The 20,212-nt window shown below is 37.8% G+C and overlaps 1 protein-coding gene across 1 annotated transcript in view; it reads right to left on the reverse strand.

The window, feature by feature from the left end:
- MYO3A (myosin IIIA) overlaps positions 1-20,212 on the reverse strand; it is a 105,907-nt gene that overhangs the window by 34,918 nt on the left and 50,777 nt on the right. Inside the window, exons 10-19 of the mRNA XM_030228286.2 lie at positions 18,082-18,198; positions 17,209-17,313; positions 17,045-17,128; positions 16,354-16,556; positions 14,608-14,706; positions 14,393-14,507; positions 11,087-11,213; positions 10,143-10,353; positions 8,161-8,308; positions 766-919 (exon numbers count right to left, since the gene is read on the reverse strand). Of these exons, the coding sequence (XP_030084146.1) occupies positions 766-919; positions 8,161-8,308; positions 10,143-10,353; positions 11,087-11,213; positions 14,393-14,507; positions 14,608-14,706; positions 16,354-16,556; positions 17,045-17,128; positions 17,209-17,313; positions 18,082-18,198 (1,363 nt within the window). The remainder of the gene's footprint in view (positions 1-765; positions 920-8,160; positions 8,309-10,142; positions 10,354-11,086; positions 11,214-14,392; positions 14,508-14,607; positions 14,707-16,353; positions 16,557-17,044; positions 17,129-17,208; positions 17,314-18,081; positions 18,199-20,212) is intronic.

Raw genomic sequence — 20,212 nt, forward strand, 5'->3', positions numbered from 1 at the left:
TGAAGAAACATTCACTGATTGAGTGCTTCTGTGCTGTAGACTAAAAAGCATGAGGATAAAAGAACAACAAGCTCATAGAATTGCTTTAACATGGGCATTGTTACTGGATGCTATTAGGTTTCCTGATTGCGTGTTGGCTACAATTCTAATTTGACACTTTGTACATTCAAAAATGAATAAAACCAGGATTTATCTGCACAGAAATACCACTGAAATAATGAAGTCAATGGTAATTGCAGCTATTCAACATCACTGAAATATTCAGGATCTGAATTACAATGACTTCAGGTGTTTTAATTTTAATTTGCAAATAGAAAACACTCAGAAAGCATAATTTGCTGAAAGGCACTGAAGCATGTTTGCAGTCATTACTCTTAAAAAGTATTAAACTTCTTTCTCAGATACTGCTCATCAAAAATCTCAGAGCTGAGCATGACTGAACTTTGCAAACAGTGTTCTTGGTCTGTGAACCTAGAGTTTTAACTCAGTTTGATCTTTACTCCTCAAGCTCTGCAGCAAAAAATTCCTGAAAGTGGGAAAACTTTGAACCTGGGTCAGCAGCTTAGGTTCCTTTGTACTCTTGATGTTTCTCTATGAACTTCAAGGACACAACCATCCCACCATGCATGTCTCCCTCAAACACACTGTGACACTGAAATGGGGGCTGACTAAAAGTGTAACTAGCATGTAGTCTGAACTGTGCATGCCATACAGAAACTAAACAGAAGACAAGCTGTAAAACCATGAAATGAACCATATACTTACCTACAAGAGTCTGATCTGTTGCTTGAGGGAATCGACTTTCCTCATCCAGCAGAGACAATAAACCCATTGGCTTCTGCAGGAACATATCTAGGAGGGGCCTGTTGTCCTCGTATTCTATAACTCTTGCATCAACACCTTCATAAAGGTATTCGTTCTGCAGCAAGAAACAGAGGGCATGCTTTGTCTGTCTACACAGAACCACTTCAGAAAATAATTCACAAACTGTCAATTGTAGCAAATTAAAACTGCATTGAGAGAGTATGCCTCAGGGCTAAAGTCATCAAGGTTTTGCAGAAACAAATGTCAGCTGGGATTTTGGTTTTGAATATGTCCGATGGCATATTTGGTTAAATAAGATACTTTACAGAAATAGCAAGAATTAAAGAAACAGAATTGAAGAAGATAAAGTATATTGTTTGCAAACAGAGACCTCAGGGTCTATTTATTTCCCTGGTCTGAAATGCAGAAAATTTCTTAACCATTTAGAGCTATATTTACACTCCCAACTCATTGCTCAGATCCAAGTGATGGCTAAGATTTACAGAAATGACTACAGGTTCCAGTGGCTTTACTTGTTTGATCACCCTCCTCAAACACCTGGAAAAATTCTTAAGTGGAGAAGAAAGGTGCACATACTTTCTAAAAATGAAAGAATTGTGTACATACTTCCTACGAATTAAATAAATTGCCTCAGATTTGCTTCTAACACATTTTCATTCCTTTTAAGGAACTAGGGAAAGGTATTCCCTAAGATTTAAAAGCAACAGAAAAGCTGGTGGGGTGGACTTCTTTGTTTGCTTTTTTGGTTTGGTTTGGTCTGGTTGTTTTTTTCCTGAAGACTGCAAATATCTGGATTCCTCCCACACTACGAAAAAAACAAAACCCAAATGTGTCCACAGCATGTTGCAATGGTTTTATCTTTACTATAATTTAGATTATGGCTGGAGAATACAACAATGACCTTCCTTAATCCTTCAGCAAGGACAGCTGCAAATTTACCAAGAGACGGTTGCTCTAGGGACTATTACTCCCCATTATTTTTGCTTGAATTAGGTAAAGAAATACCAGTTTTCTACCACACAATGTTCCTGGCTGTGCCAGGGATGCCTTCAGTCCTGTGCAGGCTGTACTGTGAAACACAGATCTTTGATCTACTTTAAAATCACCCTCTGCCAAAGGATAGCCTTTATAAGTGTTGTATTCATGTATGGTGTTAACATCACAGTTCTGCCATCCTGAATTCATTGTGAGAAGAATGTCACAAAAATGAAAGATGGCTAATATTAATGAGTTCAGAGACCTCTAACCTTGGAAGACCTCTCCTTATGTGTCATTCACTTGAGTCTGAATGAGTGAAGAAAGCAACACATTGAGCATTTAAAAAAGAAATTCGCTTTCATATACAACAGAAAAACACCTGTTTCATTCCTCTTAATCTCAGAGAAACAACAAAGGCATAAAATCAATAAGACTGGTCTAAAAATACAAACACAAACAAAAATCTGCTGATCCATTTGAAAGAGGACACGAAATATATATCTAAACCCTTCCAGTATCCAGACTGATGTAATTTCCCAGGACACTCTTCACTCTAAGGACAGGTTATAATTCAGTTTATATGCCACACAAGGGTGTAATCAGCAAGAATCTCACCTACAGCCCCATGAGGACTCCTCATTTGAGACAAATAACATTAACCTCATTTGTGTCTCCCCTGAAGCAGTGGACAGGTGGAGTTTTGCTTTTTAATTTAATCAATGACCTGAGTAGCAGGACAAGACAGGAGAGTAATAAATGTATCACAGATATAGGTGAGAAGGTAATTATATACCTGTAGGAGCTGGTGGCAGAAAGGGAATGAGTCTTATCTCCCAGAGATAACATGGGAGTAAGGGCAGTTTAACTGAGGGCTACAGCCACACTGACACAGAGATGTTCATGGAACCAGCTGTTGCTGCTTAGGATTATCTAGAGTACCCTTATCAAGGGGGAAAGGGGAAGAGACTGCTCAGGATGTCTATCAGAGGAGAGTGTTTCTGTGACACTCAGGAATCCTCAACCAACCTGTCTAATCATAAACTTTTTCCAACTCCAAATGCTTGTGAAAGAGGCTGGTTTAGAGAGGTGATAAAAGTGTTCTCCTTGAAAAAGAAAGGAACTCTTAGAAGCTGTACTACTGTGCTATAACAGCAACACCTGCTCCCCTCCCTGCCCAGGCAGCACACCGGGCCTGACCCCCAAGCCTGCAGTGCGTGTGACCACTGAGTTTGTGTCCTTTGTGTCACACAACTGGATGAGTGTCAGCCCTGGCAGCTTTGGTGATGCTGCCATCTCCCCAGCAGGATCTGAAGGAGTTCACTCCATCACTTCCCACGGGCTCCTGAAGGACACCTGATGACCAAGTCAGGCACCAGTGTGACAGATGACTCAGAAATGACACTGTACTACATTTTCTGATGCAGTGCTGGTTTCAACCACATCATTAGGATACAAGCAGCAAGTATAAAAGCATTAATGATGGACATCATAAAACTGTAATGAAACAGGCCTTATTTGAATTAATATGATGAATCAGCTACAGGATTTTGTAATCCCCTGTGATGCTTTGTGACAAGAAAGCTCCACAAAATAGCTACTTCTTGAAATTCTAAAGCATAATCTATTAGAAAGTATCCCTGTGGATGGGATGTCAAAAGGAATAACTGAGTTACTCTATTAATTGGGCTACCATCTCATCTTAGTATTACATGGTATCTTTCCTATGATCAAAATGATGTAACATTAGCTTGTACCACCTGGTTTCAATGCTAATAAAAGAATTACAAAATGCATTAGGAAATGATCTTCATGTTTAATAAAGTAATGCCATTTACTGGGAACATTTTATGATAACACTTTGGTTTAAATGGGGACACCAGAGACTTATTCACAAGGAACCTTTTCCAGGTGAAACTAGAAGATTAAGTTGTCATGAGAATGTAAAATAAACATTGCATACATTTAATGCAAAAAGTATCATCCTTCCAACTGACAACAAACTTGCTACTTTCCAAAATGTTTTAGCTATCTGCTATTACACCTTTTACTTCTTATGGGGGAATGACAAATGAGAAAGCAATAGGAAGGCTGTTTTGCTGGACATTGTGACCTGCAGATCATGGAGCTGACAGAAAGTAATTTATAACAGTATCTAATGTGTAAGGGGAACACCTTGAAGGACAGGACTGAAGGTCCAAAAATTCTGCTTTGTTTTATATTGACCAAAAAAACCCCCTTGTGCTAGCAAAACAAAAAGCAGTGACTAAGTTGAGAGGCCACATTCTCTCCCAGTCAGTAGAGATAGGGATATATCTATTTGTCTCCACTGACTAGTGGGAATCTACATTATCTTTATCATAAACTACATACCCACTTCAGTCTTTCTGTTAGATTAGTTAAAGAAGATTGCATTCAGGGCTAAAAGCCTTTATTCTTAAATGCAAACATTAAACCAACAATAAAGAATAAATTCTCTTAATTTTGACTTGAGTTGCCCATGTTTGCCCACAGACACTCCACTCTAGCTGAAACCCTGAGCCTCAGGTTGTGATGGTACCTGTTCCTTTCTTCTACCCCTGTCACTACTGTGACCTTTTTTTTTTTTTTTTTTTTTTTTTTGTGGGCCACACTTTAAAGGAAAGCAAAACTGTAAACACTTTTCAGATTCAGATACAGAAAAGAGACCACGGACAATGATAAAACAATTTCACCTGCAACACTAAAAGTACAATTCAGCCTTATGAGTGTGTTTACTATTTGGCTTCATTGGTCAAGTTGCCAAAATATGATTCACCTTCTCTGATGACATAATCACTACTTACCAGGTGAACATGGGTGAATGACAAACTAAACTGTAATCAACTGATTAGGCCTCAGCTTCCCAGTAGATCTGTCAAATTTCATCAAATTGCATGTGATATGATATTGAAGAGAGCAAAACAGGGAGAGGAATGAAAAAACAATGTATCTGTACATTTTATGTCTCTAGAGGAAAGTATAAAATAATTTAAATTCTTCAGTCTTCCTTGGGTAGATCTACAGGGTTCAATGCAATGTTGTGTTACAGATTTCTGAAGTAGCACAGGGCAGTCTGGCATGTCTGTCTGGCACTGCACAGGGCTGTGGAGAGACACTAGCCTGGGTCCCAGTGACAGGACAGCTCCAGCAGCACAACAGTCAGGGCTAAGGGAAAGTCAACCAAGAACTTGGTGACTTCTGGCATCAGCCTTCTTGTAAACATAACTTCTGTCTTCTAGACTCTGAGACACAAACCCTTGCACAGAAAGTCATTTGTAAAGTCAGGCAGATACATCAGCAAAGGGCAGAGGTCATCCTAGAATTTGTTTTCCATGAGTGATATTTTTTATTTTAGTTTATAATTACAGTACATTACTGGTGTCAACACAGCAGAGTCCTTACAGTGAGCAGGAAAGATTCTGGAGCCACCTGCTTTCTCAAAGGCTGTTTTTGTGATGTAAAACTGGGACAACCATGTAATGAATAAGTGAAAAGTGATGCCTCATAATGACTATGAATCATACCACACATCATTCTGTGCCATTGGGTTGTAATGCAAAACAACACATTTCTCATTTCCTGTCTATGAAAGGGGCAGATTTACACTCACACTTGCATGATCTTAACTGTAGAGTTCCTTCTGCACTCCTGTAGTAATATCTTTGGAGACTGCTACAAGACACTATAATGAAGTTTGATATAATCTGATGTAGTGGTTTGATGTACATTAAGGTAGACAGTCACTTGGTTGGAATTACAGGCTGGATGTGGACACTTGTAATAGAAATATTAGGACTGGTATAAATGAAATATGAATGGGAATGTGCATATAAACACCAGAAAAATAGTCTTAAAAGAATAGCTGTGTGGTAGCCTGTGATTTGAATGAAGAACATTTGTTCATAACAAAACTGAGGAAAGAGTTCCTTACACCAAGAACAGAAGGCCTTCACTTACATAAAAACACAGTGCAGAGAGTTAGTGAGTGGAACAGCCTCTAAACCTGACAGCAGGAGCATGACTGTGAGGTTATAGCACATCACACACAATTTTCTTATGAGCCTACCAAGGAAATGGACTGTAGGCATAAAAATGTAAATGTTCCAAACAAGTAAAGCCAGATAACGACCTTGCCTAAAGGTTATGGATGCTGAAGTAAATAAGGATTTGAGGCAAAGAATGGCTGCTAAAGGCTGTAAAAGATATGTCCAAAAGCAATTTCAGCAAGAAGAACCTAACAGACATGATGAAGACTTGCCAGCTGGTGTCCATTATTCTATATGTCACTCACAAATTTTCTTGGCCAGACCATTTGAACACAGACACACTCACCCACCCACAACATGGTGCATTCTATGTATCTGTGAGTCCATGAAATCTGTGAGAGAATGAATGGAAATGGGTAAAATTGATGTACTTAGAGATTCTGTAAATAAAGATTACCTTTCCCCTTTATAGAGTCTGTAGTTGTACTACCTTCCTATAGGGAGAAATGGGAAAACTATATTTTGTCAAAATAAGAAGTTAATTTTCCCCCCCATCTGCTCAGTAGCAGAATAACCACCCTGACCATGGTGCAGCAAAGCACATACAAGGGAACAAACTTGCATGGTGACACCACAAACTTCTGCAATAATATAGGTCTGGCCAAAAAGTTCTGTAATAGGATACCTATAAACAAGTGGAGGCAGATTACACTGAACTTGACTCTAATTAAAAAAGAGAAGGAACACTCAAACAATATTTGGGTGCAGGAATAGGGCTAAGAATGCCGAGACTGGTCTCTCAGAACAAAAGGCACCTAGGGAGAATGTGGTCCTGCTGCTAAACAAGTTTTTGGATAACATGGAAAAGGCTGAAATATTCAATGCCTTCCCTGCATTGGTCTTGACTGATAATCCCAGGTCCCTGAGTCCAGGTGAAAAGTCTGGATCAAGGAAGACTTAAACTTAGCATGGAAGGATCAAATTAGTGAACATTGAAGCAAAGTGGACATATGTAAGTCCATAGGACCTGGTCAGTGCCTGAGTCTGACAGGAATAAATATTGATGCTGCAGTCTGTGCTATTTCCATCTCCCAACTGTTAGAAACAGCAATATCCAAGTGCCCTTCTTTTGTGAACTTGTGTACTTTGGAAAGAAGATGCCCAAGTAATTACAGTAGATCTAGTTAAATTTTCTCTGGCTTTTAGATGATATTAAAACCAAGGAAACACCTGTGTTGGTAATCTTGCACATAAATCTATAAAAAACAACTACAAGATAAAAGACTGCAAGACAACATTTCCTGAAATGATTGGAAAGAGGATAAAACATTGAGTCATAAAAAAAATTGTCAGATTACACATAAATTTATATACCTCTAGACTGACACATGCATGTACATGCATGTACACACCTGCATACATGGACACATTCCAAACCTCTATCTGTCTCAGCCTTAAAACAAACAGAGATTAACACTGACAAAATACTCTGTTTTTACTCACAATTGAAATTACAGTTCAGGAGAATTTTCATACATGTATCATAAACACCAATAATTTCAGTAAAACAACAAAAGTATAATTTCACCTATGGTTTCAATTCTGATTGTTCTGCCATAGAGAATTCTGAAATATTTAAATTTTCAGCAAGATTTTTTTTTCCCCCTGAAAATGTTATTTCTTCAAATAACAATATTGAATAATGATTTAAAGGTGGTTAATTTAATTCTCCTGAAATTATTTACAAAGTTGAGATGATTTTTTTGAGGTTTTTTTTCCCTCTCCTCTTCAAATTCATAAACTTTTATATTTACAATACTATTCCTTTTCTCTGCTTTAAAGTAAATTATTTAGAATAAATCCCATCGTTATTTAGCTGAGATGATGTAGTTTCTCAAGAAGAAAAAAATAATTGTGAGATTTCCAGGTTTTAATAATGGAACTTCAGTGTTCATTAAGCTTATTAGTAAAACCCTGCACTTTCAGAGTTTTGTTACCAATCATTTACTTTCTTACTAAAGAATCATATATTACAACACTTATTATTCCTCAATAAAACAGCATTGCATTTGCATCAATCAGATTATCACAGTGCACAGTGTTATGTTGCTTAGTTACTGTAAATTTCAAGTTTAATGCATTTTATGTTGGCATTTTACTTGCAAATAGCAAGCACCGGTTCATGGAAAACATACTTAAAAAACATTTTTTATGATCTGCTATTTACAAGGTATCATGGAGAAGGAACAATGTAGTTTCTTGAGACAAGGTTTTAAACATTCAGTAATGCTGAAAGCTTTATGTTTTATGTGTTTAGTAATACTAAAGCTTCATCAAAATAACCCACACATACCTGTTCCCAGGCAAAGACATGTTGATTGAAGTAGAATTGAATTTGTTCATTGGCAATGTTGATACACAGTTGTTCAAAAGAATTTTTTTTGAAATTCTCAAAGCCAAAGATGTCAAGAATTCCAATATTCAAGCCGTCATCATTTTCACTGCAAAGATGAAATACACTTTTCATTGTTGTATCTTTATTTTTTATTAACCACCTTCATTACTATTTCACAAAAGGAAATCATGGGCCAAATCTGTACACCAGTTAGACAGGATAAGTTTTGCTGAACCGGATCTCTCTAAAAATGACAATAAGTGTCAGTTAGAAATACATAAATGCAGATCAATTCAAAGATTACTGCAATGCAGATGAGATACACAACAACCAAGTCAACTGATAAGTGAATAGGGGACTTAAAATTTTATTTTTACACTAATATTTGTAAGTAGTTATTCTAAAAATCTGACTACAGTACAAAAAGAACATGCAATTCTTTTTGTTTCTCTTGGAATAACACAGGCTTTACTCACCAGCATCCTGAAATTATAGACTGTTGTCATTAAGTATTATTTGTTCATATTACTTACTCATAACAATTAAAATTTCTTAGTTTAATATTAAAGTAGAAAGAATGACTAGACCTTTTATGCAGCTAAATAGCTACTTTATGCACTGGGATGTAGTATGAATTTAAATTACCAATTAAATTCCAGAGAAGCACTGGAAAAACTTTTGCTTGGTATTTTAGTAGGGCATACTCAAGATATGCCATCACTTCTGCAACTGGAAAAAAGCTCTAATACTTATTTATTGAAGCAAAAAATTAAGAGGATATCATTTTATAACAAACTGAGGCTGACATTAGTGACATTTCTAGGCAAGTAAAATATAAATCACAGTCTTTCTATAAAACCTCTTTGAGGGGCTATCTGTAACCATTTTTAAATAAAAATTTAGGAAATCAGAAATTAAGAATAAGCCTTAAGACACTCATGAATAGCACTTAAACCTCTTTGTGAAGTCCATCTCAAAAAATGAAGTGTTTCATTGTGGAGAGATCTGAATTTGGTGACTATTTAATCTGCCTCAAAATGGCATTTTTTGATGAATAGACTGCTAAAATTTATCTGCCCCATTCCTTTTTCAGAGCTAATTACATAAAAACAGAAAAGGCAAATTATTTTACTACCACAAAATCAAGCAGAAATTGTTTGGGTTTTTTTAATAGTGAGCATTTCAGGTTGAATTTTCTCCCTCTACACCAGCATAATAAGTAAGTAATCAGTTTGAAAAGGGCTCTGTTAACAGACAACTGAGAGAAGCACACAGGCTACAAGTGCTGCCCCATTTATAATGGATTTTATCCTATCACTTACTGATTAAAGTTCTGCTTATTGTAGCTCTGCTATAACCAAATACTTAGAGGTTAAGATAAATTTTAGGATTGCAACCTTGGCTCTTCTCTGATGTTTAAGAAGAAAAAAATCCAGGAAATCCAGATCTGCAAACCAAAGCTATTTGCTATTGATATGGTGTTTAAAATGTCACCTTTGAAGGGTAAAGTACCTCCAGTAAATGTGTTTAAAAACGATTCCCACACATATATGAAACCATGCTTCTAACAACAGTGACAAAAACAACAGCACCAGCATAAATAAGAGCAGAATTTAACCTATGTAATCTACATGATAAATATCAAAAGTTTACTCTAAAAAAAATACAAAAGGAAAAGGGTTAAAAGTTAAAATACAAAAGTTAAAAATACAAAAGGAAAAGGTTAAATGAGTAAAGATCAACAGGAAACACCAGATGCTTTTCCAACCATATCTACTTTCACTATATACTATGAACAGGACAAACCATTTTTGACATGGTGGGGTCATAAACAAAAAAGTAGCAGAGGAAAAGAACTTCACTACACTAAATGCTCTAGTGTAAGACAATATGATTACTACAGAAAGAATATCTCTTTAATCTAGAAAATCCCCTTTTACCTTAAATGTTTGTCAGGTTTGAGTAGGGTGTTGATGCGATTGACGATCCAGCTGAAGAGGCGCCCGTACAGTGCCTTGGCCATGGCATCTCTGACATCAGTGGCTTTTTCCACCGTGTTGGGACGAATAATTGTTTCTCCTCGAGTCACTACACAGTGAGAAGTGAGGGCCTCTTGCAGCTCATCTGCCTGAATACACAGCAGGGATGCACCTGGGAGGGATTGCCACAGGCACAGGTCAGAGACAGATTTTGGAAGGTGACCATGTAAGAAGTACCCAAGCTGTGAGGTGTGGATACTCCTCTCAGTTATAACCCAGTCATACAAGTCACTGCTGTTCTCCTTTTGCTCCAAAAAAGGGGTGCTTCTTTCCCAGTTCCACAATATTTTTCTATGGCAAGAAAACATGTAAGAAGATAGAGTGAAGTCTTCATTATCTCCCCAGGTGCAATTACTGAGAAAGTGTAGCAAATTTCTGGAGAACCTTTGCCCCTTTGCCTCCTCTACCTCCTAGCAGCTTATAACGTAAGGCATCCCTTCCAAAGAATTAGTGAGCCATATTTCCACAGGCACATGTGGGGAACAAGTAATGAACAGCTGAGAAAGAAACTGGGAAAAAACTATTCAATGTGTTAATGAGGTTCTCCATCAAATGTTCAAATAACCTTGGAAAAATTCCAAAGATTTTTTCAGACATCTGCAGTATTAGTCATGTTTCCTGTATGCCAGTGAACTGGTTAGTCAAATAAGATGCATAACATGGAATTTTTTTTCTCTTTTGCGTTTGAATTCAGGTGGGGTTAGAATTAATCTACCTTTAGTTTTTAATTATTCTTCCAAAATTTCCATGTGAATACAGTTTTCATTGATACCTCTTGCAATAAAATGAATTTGCTATGAAAACACTAAAGAAAAACACTGTTAAATCAAGAAAAGAACACTCACAGTTCTCAAGGGCTACTGGATTAGAAATGTTGCTCTTGTCAATCATATGTTCAGATACTACTGCAGAAAATTCAATGTTACCCACATTTAGAATGGCAGCCAGGACACTGTACACACTTCCAAGTTCCTGAAAAATAGATTAAAAAAATGCAATACTTAACAGCCAGGCAATTTGTCTCTGTGGTTTGTGCCATGGGCATATGTGTGTGTGCTGTTTTCTGCTGTCTTCCCCGTGTCCACTACTTCTAGGAGTGCTGTTCTCAGCAATTATTCCCATTCTGTGCTTAGCAAAGTCTTTCAAGAGTAAGACAGTCAAAGAGGGCAAGACAAACTGTAGCCTAACCTCTCTTCTGTACTTGCTGACCAGACAGGATTGATAGGAAGTAAGGAAATAAAAAACAGTGGTGTGCATACCCTGTTTCACAGAAAATTCAGAGGTTATTTATATCTGCCCTTCTCTGTGTCTATAGGTGCAAACATGTGTAAAGATTTAATACCTAGAGCAACAAAAAGTAGAAAAAAAATCTGTATTGATGTTTCTTGCATCATGGAAACACAGGTACTCTAAATAATAATACTCCAAATATCAACTCCCACCAATGCCATCAGAAAAAGCTTCACTGGGAGAAGAGTGAGGCCTCAGATCTCCAATTTGACAAAGCACTTTATCCTTCAAAATGTCAGTTAGGAACTTACCAAAGCATCTTAATATGGACTTTGCTGAAACAAATTTAGATTTCAAATTATTTAGGAGGTTCTGCCATGGTTTAGTTGGTAAGGCAGTGTTAGGTCATAGGTTGGACTTGATGATCTCAAAGGTCTTTTCCAACCTAGTTAATTCTGTGATTCTGTGAAAAGGGACTCTGTCATTGAAAAGGCTGTTATTACTCTGGAGAGAGAAGTGATATATTTAGTAAATTAAGTACCTATACACAAATACATAAATTTCAAATAATATTTGGAGTTAGTAAAATAATGCTTTCATTGCAGGTTGGACTTAGATTTTAACTGCAAATTTCCATCTGAATGGTGAATGTTTATCATTATACCTGATGATCTGAGTGGTTTTCCTCAAAAAATTCTAGGTGTACCTGTAAAGCAAACTAGCAGTCTGTGACACTGTATATTTTGAGGCATACAGTAATAGTATATTTTAAAAATGGCAGGTTGAAAACTTTTGTAGCAGTTCTATAAGAAGTAGTTTTGAAAATCTGATTGGTATTTTATACGGATGAACTTTTTATAATTGCACAGCATTTTATCCATCTTATTCAATACTTTGCTGGTACCATCTCAGGCATCATTTACTCAGATAAAATCTCTAATTGCTCTAGAATACTTGAACTTGTTTTCAACACTTTCAGAAGTTAATCTAGCAGTTAATAAATAGTGATTCCAGTGACAGCAAGACAAACTGGATAAGCTCACTCTAAAAAAATTATGCTGAGGATAATTGGCACACAGTTTACTTAGGATTAAGTACTCATTTTCATTTTAAGCTTAGGGACACAGTTAAAATGCAAAGAAATGGACAGATTAACTTCTGCCATCGTGCTGTACAGTATGTATAACTGCTGACATTTTTCTGCCTTTTTCCAGTGTGTTTGAAATCTGGCTTGATCTGTCTCATACAACATAATTATTGTTCCCCTCAGGCAGTCCTTTCTTACTAATTTTGCTGTGCAGCCTGAAATAAAACTGTGATTTTAAGAAAGGGAGTATGACAGTAGTTACTTTTAAAGGCTGTCAGTCAGTTAAAAGCGAATTTCAAAGAAATAAAGCTCTGCTTAGGTCTCAGTTTTAACTGAAGATTTTTTCTGTCCATGGATTTCTGCTAATAAAACACTGAATGTGCTTATTTAGAAGTTCCTCTGTGCACTGAGATGAATGTCAAAGCTTAAGGCTGCATTACTAAAAAGTGAATGTAGGAAAGGAATTCAATGTCCTATCGGACATTTTTTTCACTGAAAAAAATTGTCTTTGCACATGTATCTGATATCAGAACCTCAGTGGGGTAAGAAGACTTCACTCCTGCAAGCACAGCCTCAGACAGGTTAATTCACCCTGAGGAGGATGCAAGGCAGGCTGACATGGCTGGGGCTCACAAGGAGCCACAAGCAGATGGTCTATGGCACTCAGTCAGCTTCTGAAACGGCAAGGTTCTACAGGTAGATAATTCTTCACAGATTCAGCTCCCAGTGGCTTGCTGAGTTAATCAAGTGAAGATCCATGCTAGAACTGCACAATGCAGCCAGTGACCTGGCTCTAACTGCATCTTCAATGTATATGGAAGGCCTCTTTTGGATGATCAAGATTATTGTTTCCACCCATCCAAGTGAACAAAAGAGCTGGAAACAAAAACAGACTTTCTGCTTTTCATGCTTTAAATTAGGACTTATCAAGGTCTCTGGTGCTGTGACAAAACTGCTATCAGTGCTGAACCACGAATGTCCTTTCATGCTGCTTCTGGAAAGGTGAAAGCACAAGTGAAAGGATGTGATAGTAAAGGTGTGATATTACTAAAGGCAGCTGTGAATAACATGTAGAGGAGAAAGAGACTGTGAATACCACTGCTACTACAATCTAATGCAAAGTGACTCTGGAGGAACAAAATAGGTGACCACTTCTCATAAGGCAAAACTAGGTCACAGGATGGGATTTCTTTCCTTTATAAACCCAGTCTTTTTTAAATTTTAGTTCTACCAAAGACAGACTGGGGAGAGGGGTTTAACAGCTAGCTGAGCAATGATATGAGATAATAAAGAAAAAATGGGTTCAGTTACTGTTTAGTGATGAGAGTCATCTTCAAAGGGATTTAAGAACTTCATTCAACTTTATCCCCAGAGCTGTGAAAATGTATTGAGTTCATCAATACTCAGATCAATGAATTCAGCACAATGAATTTTTAAAACTCTCGCCATGGACTTCCTCTTAAAACTGAAATGAGGCTCATATTCACAGGCCTAAAATTATTGGCTAATAAACAGTTACAACATAATTTTCTATGCATTAAATTTGTTAAAATCTCCCCCCCCCCCAATTTACTCAGCTGTGCTTTGTTCACTGATTTCAAAGCCTTGTTGGCTAATATAATTTCATTGGTTTACCAATGCCTTGAAACCTTAAAAATTTAAATGTTACTATATAACAGTAAGTTGACCATGCAAGATCCTAAAACACAAACACATCCTAAAACACAAACATAATATGCTAAAGGAACAAGGGAGATTTGAATGCTTCATATAAGCTTTTCCTGATTAAGGTAGCTGGTAAAGTTCACAAACGAAAAGGGTTATCAGCACTCACCTCCAGTGTAAAACCTATGACTTTGAAGCACTGTTCTATTAATTCAAACTGAGACTTATAAAAGCTATTGTTCATGAAATCTTGCACTATTCTGAAATGATCGTTTTGCAGATATCTGAAAGAGTTGATGGATACAGAGTTAGAATGCAAACAAGGCTGAGAATTCAACACTGCGTTTTTTAGTAATCAATTTATGCAAAAATAAACTGCATTACCTGGGAGGTCTATATTCTGGCAGCTTATAATGTGCCAGTTTTTTCTTTTCTGCGAGACCAGCATAAATATAATAAAAAATATGAAAATTTTTCTCTCCTCTGAAACAACAGAAACAACAAATTGATTTAGTAATAGAACCATGCTACATTTATTAATGACACTGCCATGGTTGCTGCTCAGTGCTAAAGCAGCTTAGTGCTGCTCTGCCCTTGATGCAATTGGTAGATCCTCTATGAGATCTTGTACGTTCCTCACCCACCCACACTCAAGAGGTTGCTTAACTCCAGTTACTTTAAAAAACCTTCTGACAGTGGGAGAAAATACACTCTTGGTTTACTGAATGCAGTAGGTCTGTTGTGTCTTTTAGCCCTGAGCCAAGAAGCAGACATTCAGCAAAAGGGCCTTATGACTTGGCATGCTTTGCCTAGAAGCTGCATGCCCAAACCTAGGACAGAGGTTTATTACATATTCAAGGTTCCTGTGCTCCTCATGAGAAAAAACTAGGAGGAAATTTGCAGCCATGACTGAGCCCTGAGATGCCCAAGTCAGTCATAATTGAAAAAGGAATTGTGTTCAAACTCCTGCTTTGTGCATGAGCTTAGGTCTATGTCTCAAGGGCATCATTAGATCATAGAACCAGAGAATGGCTTGGGCTGGGAGGGACCTTAAGGATCATCTAGTTTCAACTCCCCTCTCATGGGCAGGGACTGGGGTGCTCAGAGATCCATCCAGCCTGGCTTTGAACACTTCCAGGGATGCGGCATCATCAGCTTCTCTGGGCAACTCGTTTCAGTGCCTAACCGCCCTAACACTTAAGAATTTCTTTCTAAAATCTAATCTAAACCTACTCTCTCTCAGTTTAAATCTATTGCCCCTTATCCTGTCACTACATGTTCTTGCAAAAAAGTCTCTCTCCACCTTTCTTGCAGGCTTCCTTCAGGCAGAAGGCAGCAATTTGGTCACCCCAAAGCCTTCTCTTGTCCAGGCTGAAAGATCCCAATTTTCTCAGCTGTGCCTTGTAGCAGAGGTGCTCCATCCCTCTAATAATCTTGGTGGCCTTCTATGGAATTTCTCCAACAGGTCCAGATTCCCTGTAGTGGGGACCCCAGAGCTGGATGCAGCACTGCAGGTGGGATTTCACTAGAGCAGGGTAGAGGGGCAGATTTCCCTCCGACCAGCTGCCCAGGCTGCTTTTGATGCAGCCCAGGGCAGGTTTGGCTCTCTGGGCTGGGAGGGCACATTGCTGGGTCATGTCCAGCCTCTCACCCATCAGCACCCCCAAGTCCTTCTTGGCAGGGATCTTTGACCCATAATCCTCTCTAAACAAATCCTACTATACATTCCAAAATGGAAAATGACCAAAGAAACAAAGAAATAAGCTACAATACTGCAGGAAATTTAGAGGAAGTAAATCCAAGTGATACACTTAACACAATACTCCAAAATCCCACAATGATATGAATACCTGAACTATTAGTAAGTTTTTAATTCTTTGCACATTCTTATTTTATATATCACATGGGTATTTTTATAAGATTTCTTTAAATAACCCAGGAGGCAATGAAAAAAAAAATCTGGAGCAGTTTTCAGCTAGCTTACAGAATCATAAGCCATTAATATGCAACTTTTAAGGAAAAACATCCCGGTACCTTATTCATCTTTGTGTTTTGAACCAAAGTGATTTCCTGCATCATAGATCTACTCTGTAACCCCCAAATTAGGTCAAATTCAACTTTCATACTTACACTGCCTGGTGGACAACTCTGGATTTTTCAAGGAGGTACTCTGAAATCTGAGCTCCTACTACAGTGCCACCACAAGTAAATTTCATTTCCAAGTATTTTCCAAATCTGCTTGAATTATCATTGATAATAGTGCCTGCATTCCCAAATGCTTCTACAAGGTTGTTCACCTGGAGAATCTTCTCCTGCAGAGTCCTGTTATTAGCCTGGATATTAAAAAGATATTGCTTCAAATTATCAGTGATTATTCAAATTCATGCATTTTTAGGTGTTGTGTCTCTGAGATGGCCAATCTGCTTTTAGAATCCTTGTTAGTATCTGGTTACTGCTCCACTACACCCTACCAATACATTGGTGAAAGCAATTTGGTTGTGGAAGGATGAGAAGCAAGAAGAGGATTTTATTTACTACTGCTTGGGTGACTTGAAGGCACTCAATTAAACAGGGATCTGACTTAAGTCACAGCCCTCACTGCAGTAGGTACTTTTTGTTGTGGAAACCCCAGCATATTTCCAAGTGACCCTTGGAGGGAGGAAGGAGTAGATAGATGAGCATCAGGTTCTAATGTTCTTTGGAAAATGTTCTTTGGTAACAATCTCACCCCACAACCAATACCCTGTCCATAGGTTCAGCCCTTTAGACCCAGGACAGCAAAGCCTTAAAGCCTTACAGAGACATCCCCTCTGCCACTTACCTTGCCAAGGACAGTGAGCTGCTGAACCAGCAGATGGGCACTTTGCGTCTTGCCAGCTCCACTTTCTCCAGAAATAACAATACACTGCAGAGAACAGAGCAAGACTGAGCTCATCACACATCTCTCAGCCTGGCAGAGGATGTAATTAGACACCTCATCCATACCTGATCAGAGTTGTATGTCACCATGGACTGATAGCCTATGTCAGCAACAGCAAAAATGTGAGGAGGGTTGGCAGTCCGTTTGGCTCCAATATACAGTTTGGAATGCTAAATGTAAGAAAAACAAAAGCATTATCACTGCCCTTTAAAAACATTTTTTTTTTTAAGTTTGGTTTTGTTTTTAGATTAGTGTACAGCATGCTGAGGTTTCCAGCAGTGATGTTTTCTGAGGGAGCTGTTACTGCACTCACTATACCATGAATCTCTACGTACTTAGGACTATAAGACCTGCTAAAAAATGAAGTGCAATTTTCTATAATTTTAGCCCTAATTACTTTATGAAACTCAACTTATTAGGAGAAATTTACTGTTGTCAGACATCATAGTTCCAACTTATTTAAATTTATCTGTTCTTCCCTTCCTATTACTATCTCTGCATGGTATTGATGTTAAAACTTGAAATCTTTTCTGTAGCTGTAGCATCTCATAATTAATAACCCCAAATTATTGTATGATCAGACTTTAATATCTTTCCCCTTTTGTATAACAGGGAGACAAATTCCCTTTTGTGTAGTAAGGAGAGAAATTCACAGAAGTTAACATTTTACAGGATTGCTTTGTGCATGATCCACACTGTAGACATAAAGACACTAGAAATTAATTATTTTGGAGTTTCTCATTTCTGTGCTGAAATTCAGCAAGTCTTAAGAATTTGTGTCAATGTGCACTTGAAAGAACATCTCTACTGGTAATTCCATTATTCAGAGTAAGCTAAAATAAATCTCAAGAATGGTCTGGCTTTATAGTTAACGCAAATATTTATATTTTAGTGGAATTTTGTGCTAGTTTAAAATAATGAAATCTAAATTTTCACACCTGTGAAGAATAAATATCTATGTTCCGAAATGGATTGACAGCGATGAGAATGTCCCCAACGTATGTGTAGATCTGGTCCTTGGCATAACCCTTCTGCAACTGCTCCGTTACCGTGTTCTGACAGAGAGGGAACAGGAACCATGAATCACATGGGGGGAAAAGAATGTTATACATATAGGAAAGAATGTTATACATATAGGAAAATGTATAAAATATTTATATAGTTTCAATTGTTGAGGATGGGGAGGGAAGGTATTTATAGACAGGAGTACAATGGATCATGATCAAAAGTAAGTAATATTTTCAAACACACTGGCATTTCTAATTTTTTGTCTTACTTTGAACAAGACATACTTACAGATCCTCAACTGGCTGTAGAAAAAGTACTTAAGTACTCCTTTCATTCAGTTCATCAGAGGTTTCCATGAGACAGACTTGCCTACATTTCTACTACTAAAGTTTCATGTAACTTATCAAGCAAGAGCCTTTTCATTGAGTCCATGACTGCCATTAGAGCTGCTGTAACATTACTCTCAGTTCTGATACAACACAGATGTTCAACTGTTTTCTTCCCATTAATGTAAACAATGAGGCATCTTTCCCTATTAACAAACAGTCTCTGCTGTGATTGTTCTTTGCTATTGCAGAGCCAGCTCCCCCTGAACCAAGAAAAAGGAAGGGCCCATTAGTGGCATTCAAACTTCTTAATGTAATTTCCCTCAGCTTCTTCTGCATACACAGCTGGGTCTATAAAGTGCCTGGTTAGGTTTCCAATCAAAACAGACAACAGAGCTGAATGAAGAAATTCAACCAGCCTTGAGACTTATCTGGGGTACATGTAAAAATATTTAGGCTCCCACTGGAACAGACCAACTGGCAGCAGAGGACTACAGAAGGAATTGCTTTCCTTCTTCATCTATCTATTCCCAGTGTTGTACGTTGTGTCCTGTTTAATACACTTACAAGCTGAATTCTCAACAGCTGCAGAGGCTGTATTTCCTTCATGAGAAAACATTAGGAGAAAATCTTGGTGTTTGATTGCCTTGATAAGCTTTTTGGTTTTGAATGCTCTCTTTCCTTTTTGCCAAAACAGATTCACGTTACAGAAGCATTTTAGGGGAACTTTTCCCCTTGAAATTATTTATTGCACCAATAGCAAGAAGGTCTCTTGTCTTGCTCTGATGATGGGGCTATCTAAATTGGAAGAAAAAATTGAGTGGAAGAAAAAATACAGCTCTGAGAAGCTGCCATTCATATGTGAAAGTGGTTTTAAATTGGATTTGATTTAGTAACACCACATAGTGAAACAATGCATTTAGACAGAGGCTTCCTGAGGACTTCCATGAGAATGCTCTATCTCTGAGGAGATGGGATATATTCCAGTTAGTCTGGGGTTTTTTGTGCAATGAAATCTCTTTAGCTTGGATTGTTTATATGTATCATAGTAAAAGATTAAAAAAAAACCCGCAACAGTCTTACTCTTCCTAATACTAAAAAAATGCTTAAACCTGAACTTTGTCCAGTAGATGAATTTTGGGTTAGTTCAATTACAATTAACTAAACATCAAGCTACTATAACAAAGCTCTTGGGTAGAGAGAAGATATTCTGTGAGCTGTCAGCATGATACAGTTTACCAGCTCAAGTGCCACAATGAATATTCTGGACTGACAAAGGTACAATAGACCAGAGAATTTTACAGATAAGAGAATGTGAATTATAGTCTATGCACAGCCCAGTAGATGAAGAATGACAGTTTGTTTACAACCACTGATGGCCTCCAAGACCTGCAGATAATGTGCTGCAGCCTGATTCTTCTTTCTGGTTTTGAAGCTTAAAGCATAAACACAGCAGACCTCCTCCCTCCCTTATACCATGTTTCCCTGCACCCAGTGGACTAACTTTTGAACTTTGACAAACCAGTGGTATTTGTATCAGTAATTTGGTCAAAGGTTCACCAGCAGGCATTGACAGATGAGAGGCTCAGCTGACATAAATTGACCCTCATGCACTTCCCCACCAAAGTAAGTCAGTGAGAACCTGGTCTGGGAGAGTATGGTGAGCTAGGTTGAGGAAACTCTCAGTGCTCAGGCAACAGCGATGGAAGGTCTTGGACTCAGACCAATTTCAGGT

This window comes from Serinus canaria, chromosome 2 (assembly GCF_022539315.1).
Source record: "Serinus canaria isolate serCan28SL12 chromosome 2, serCan2020, whole genome shotgun sequence".
Classification (NCBI taxonomy): Eukaryota; Metazoa; Chordata; class Aves; order Passeriformes; family Fringillidae; genus Serinus; species Serinus canaria.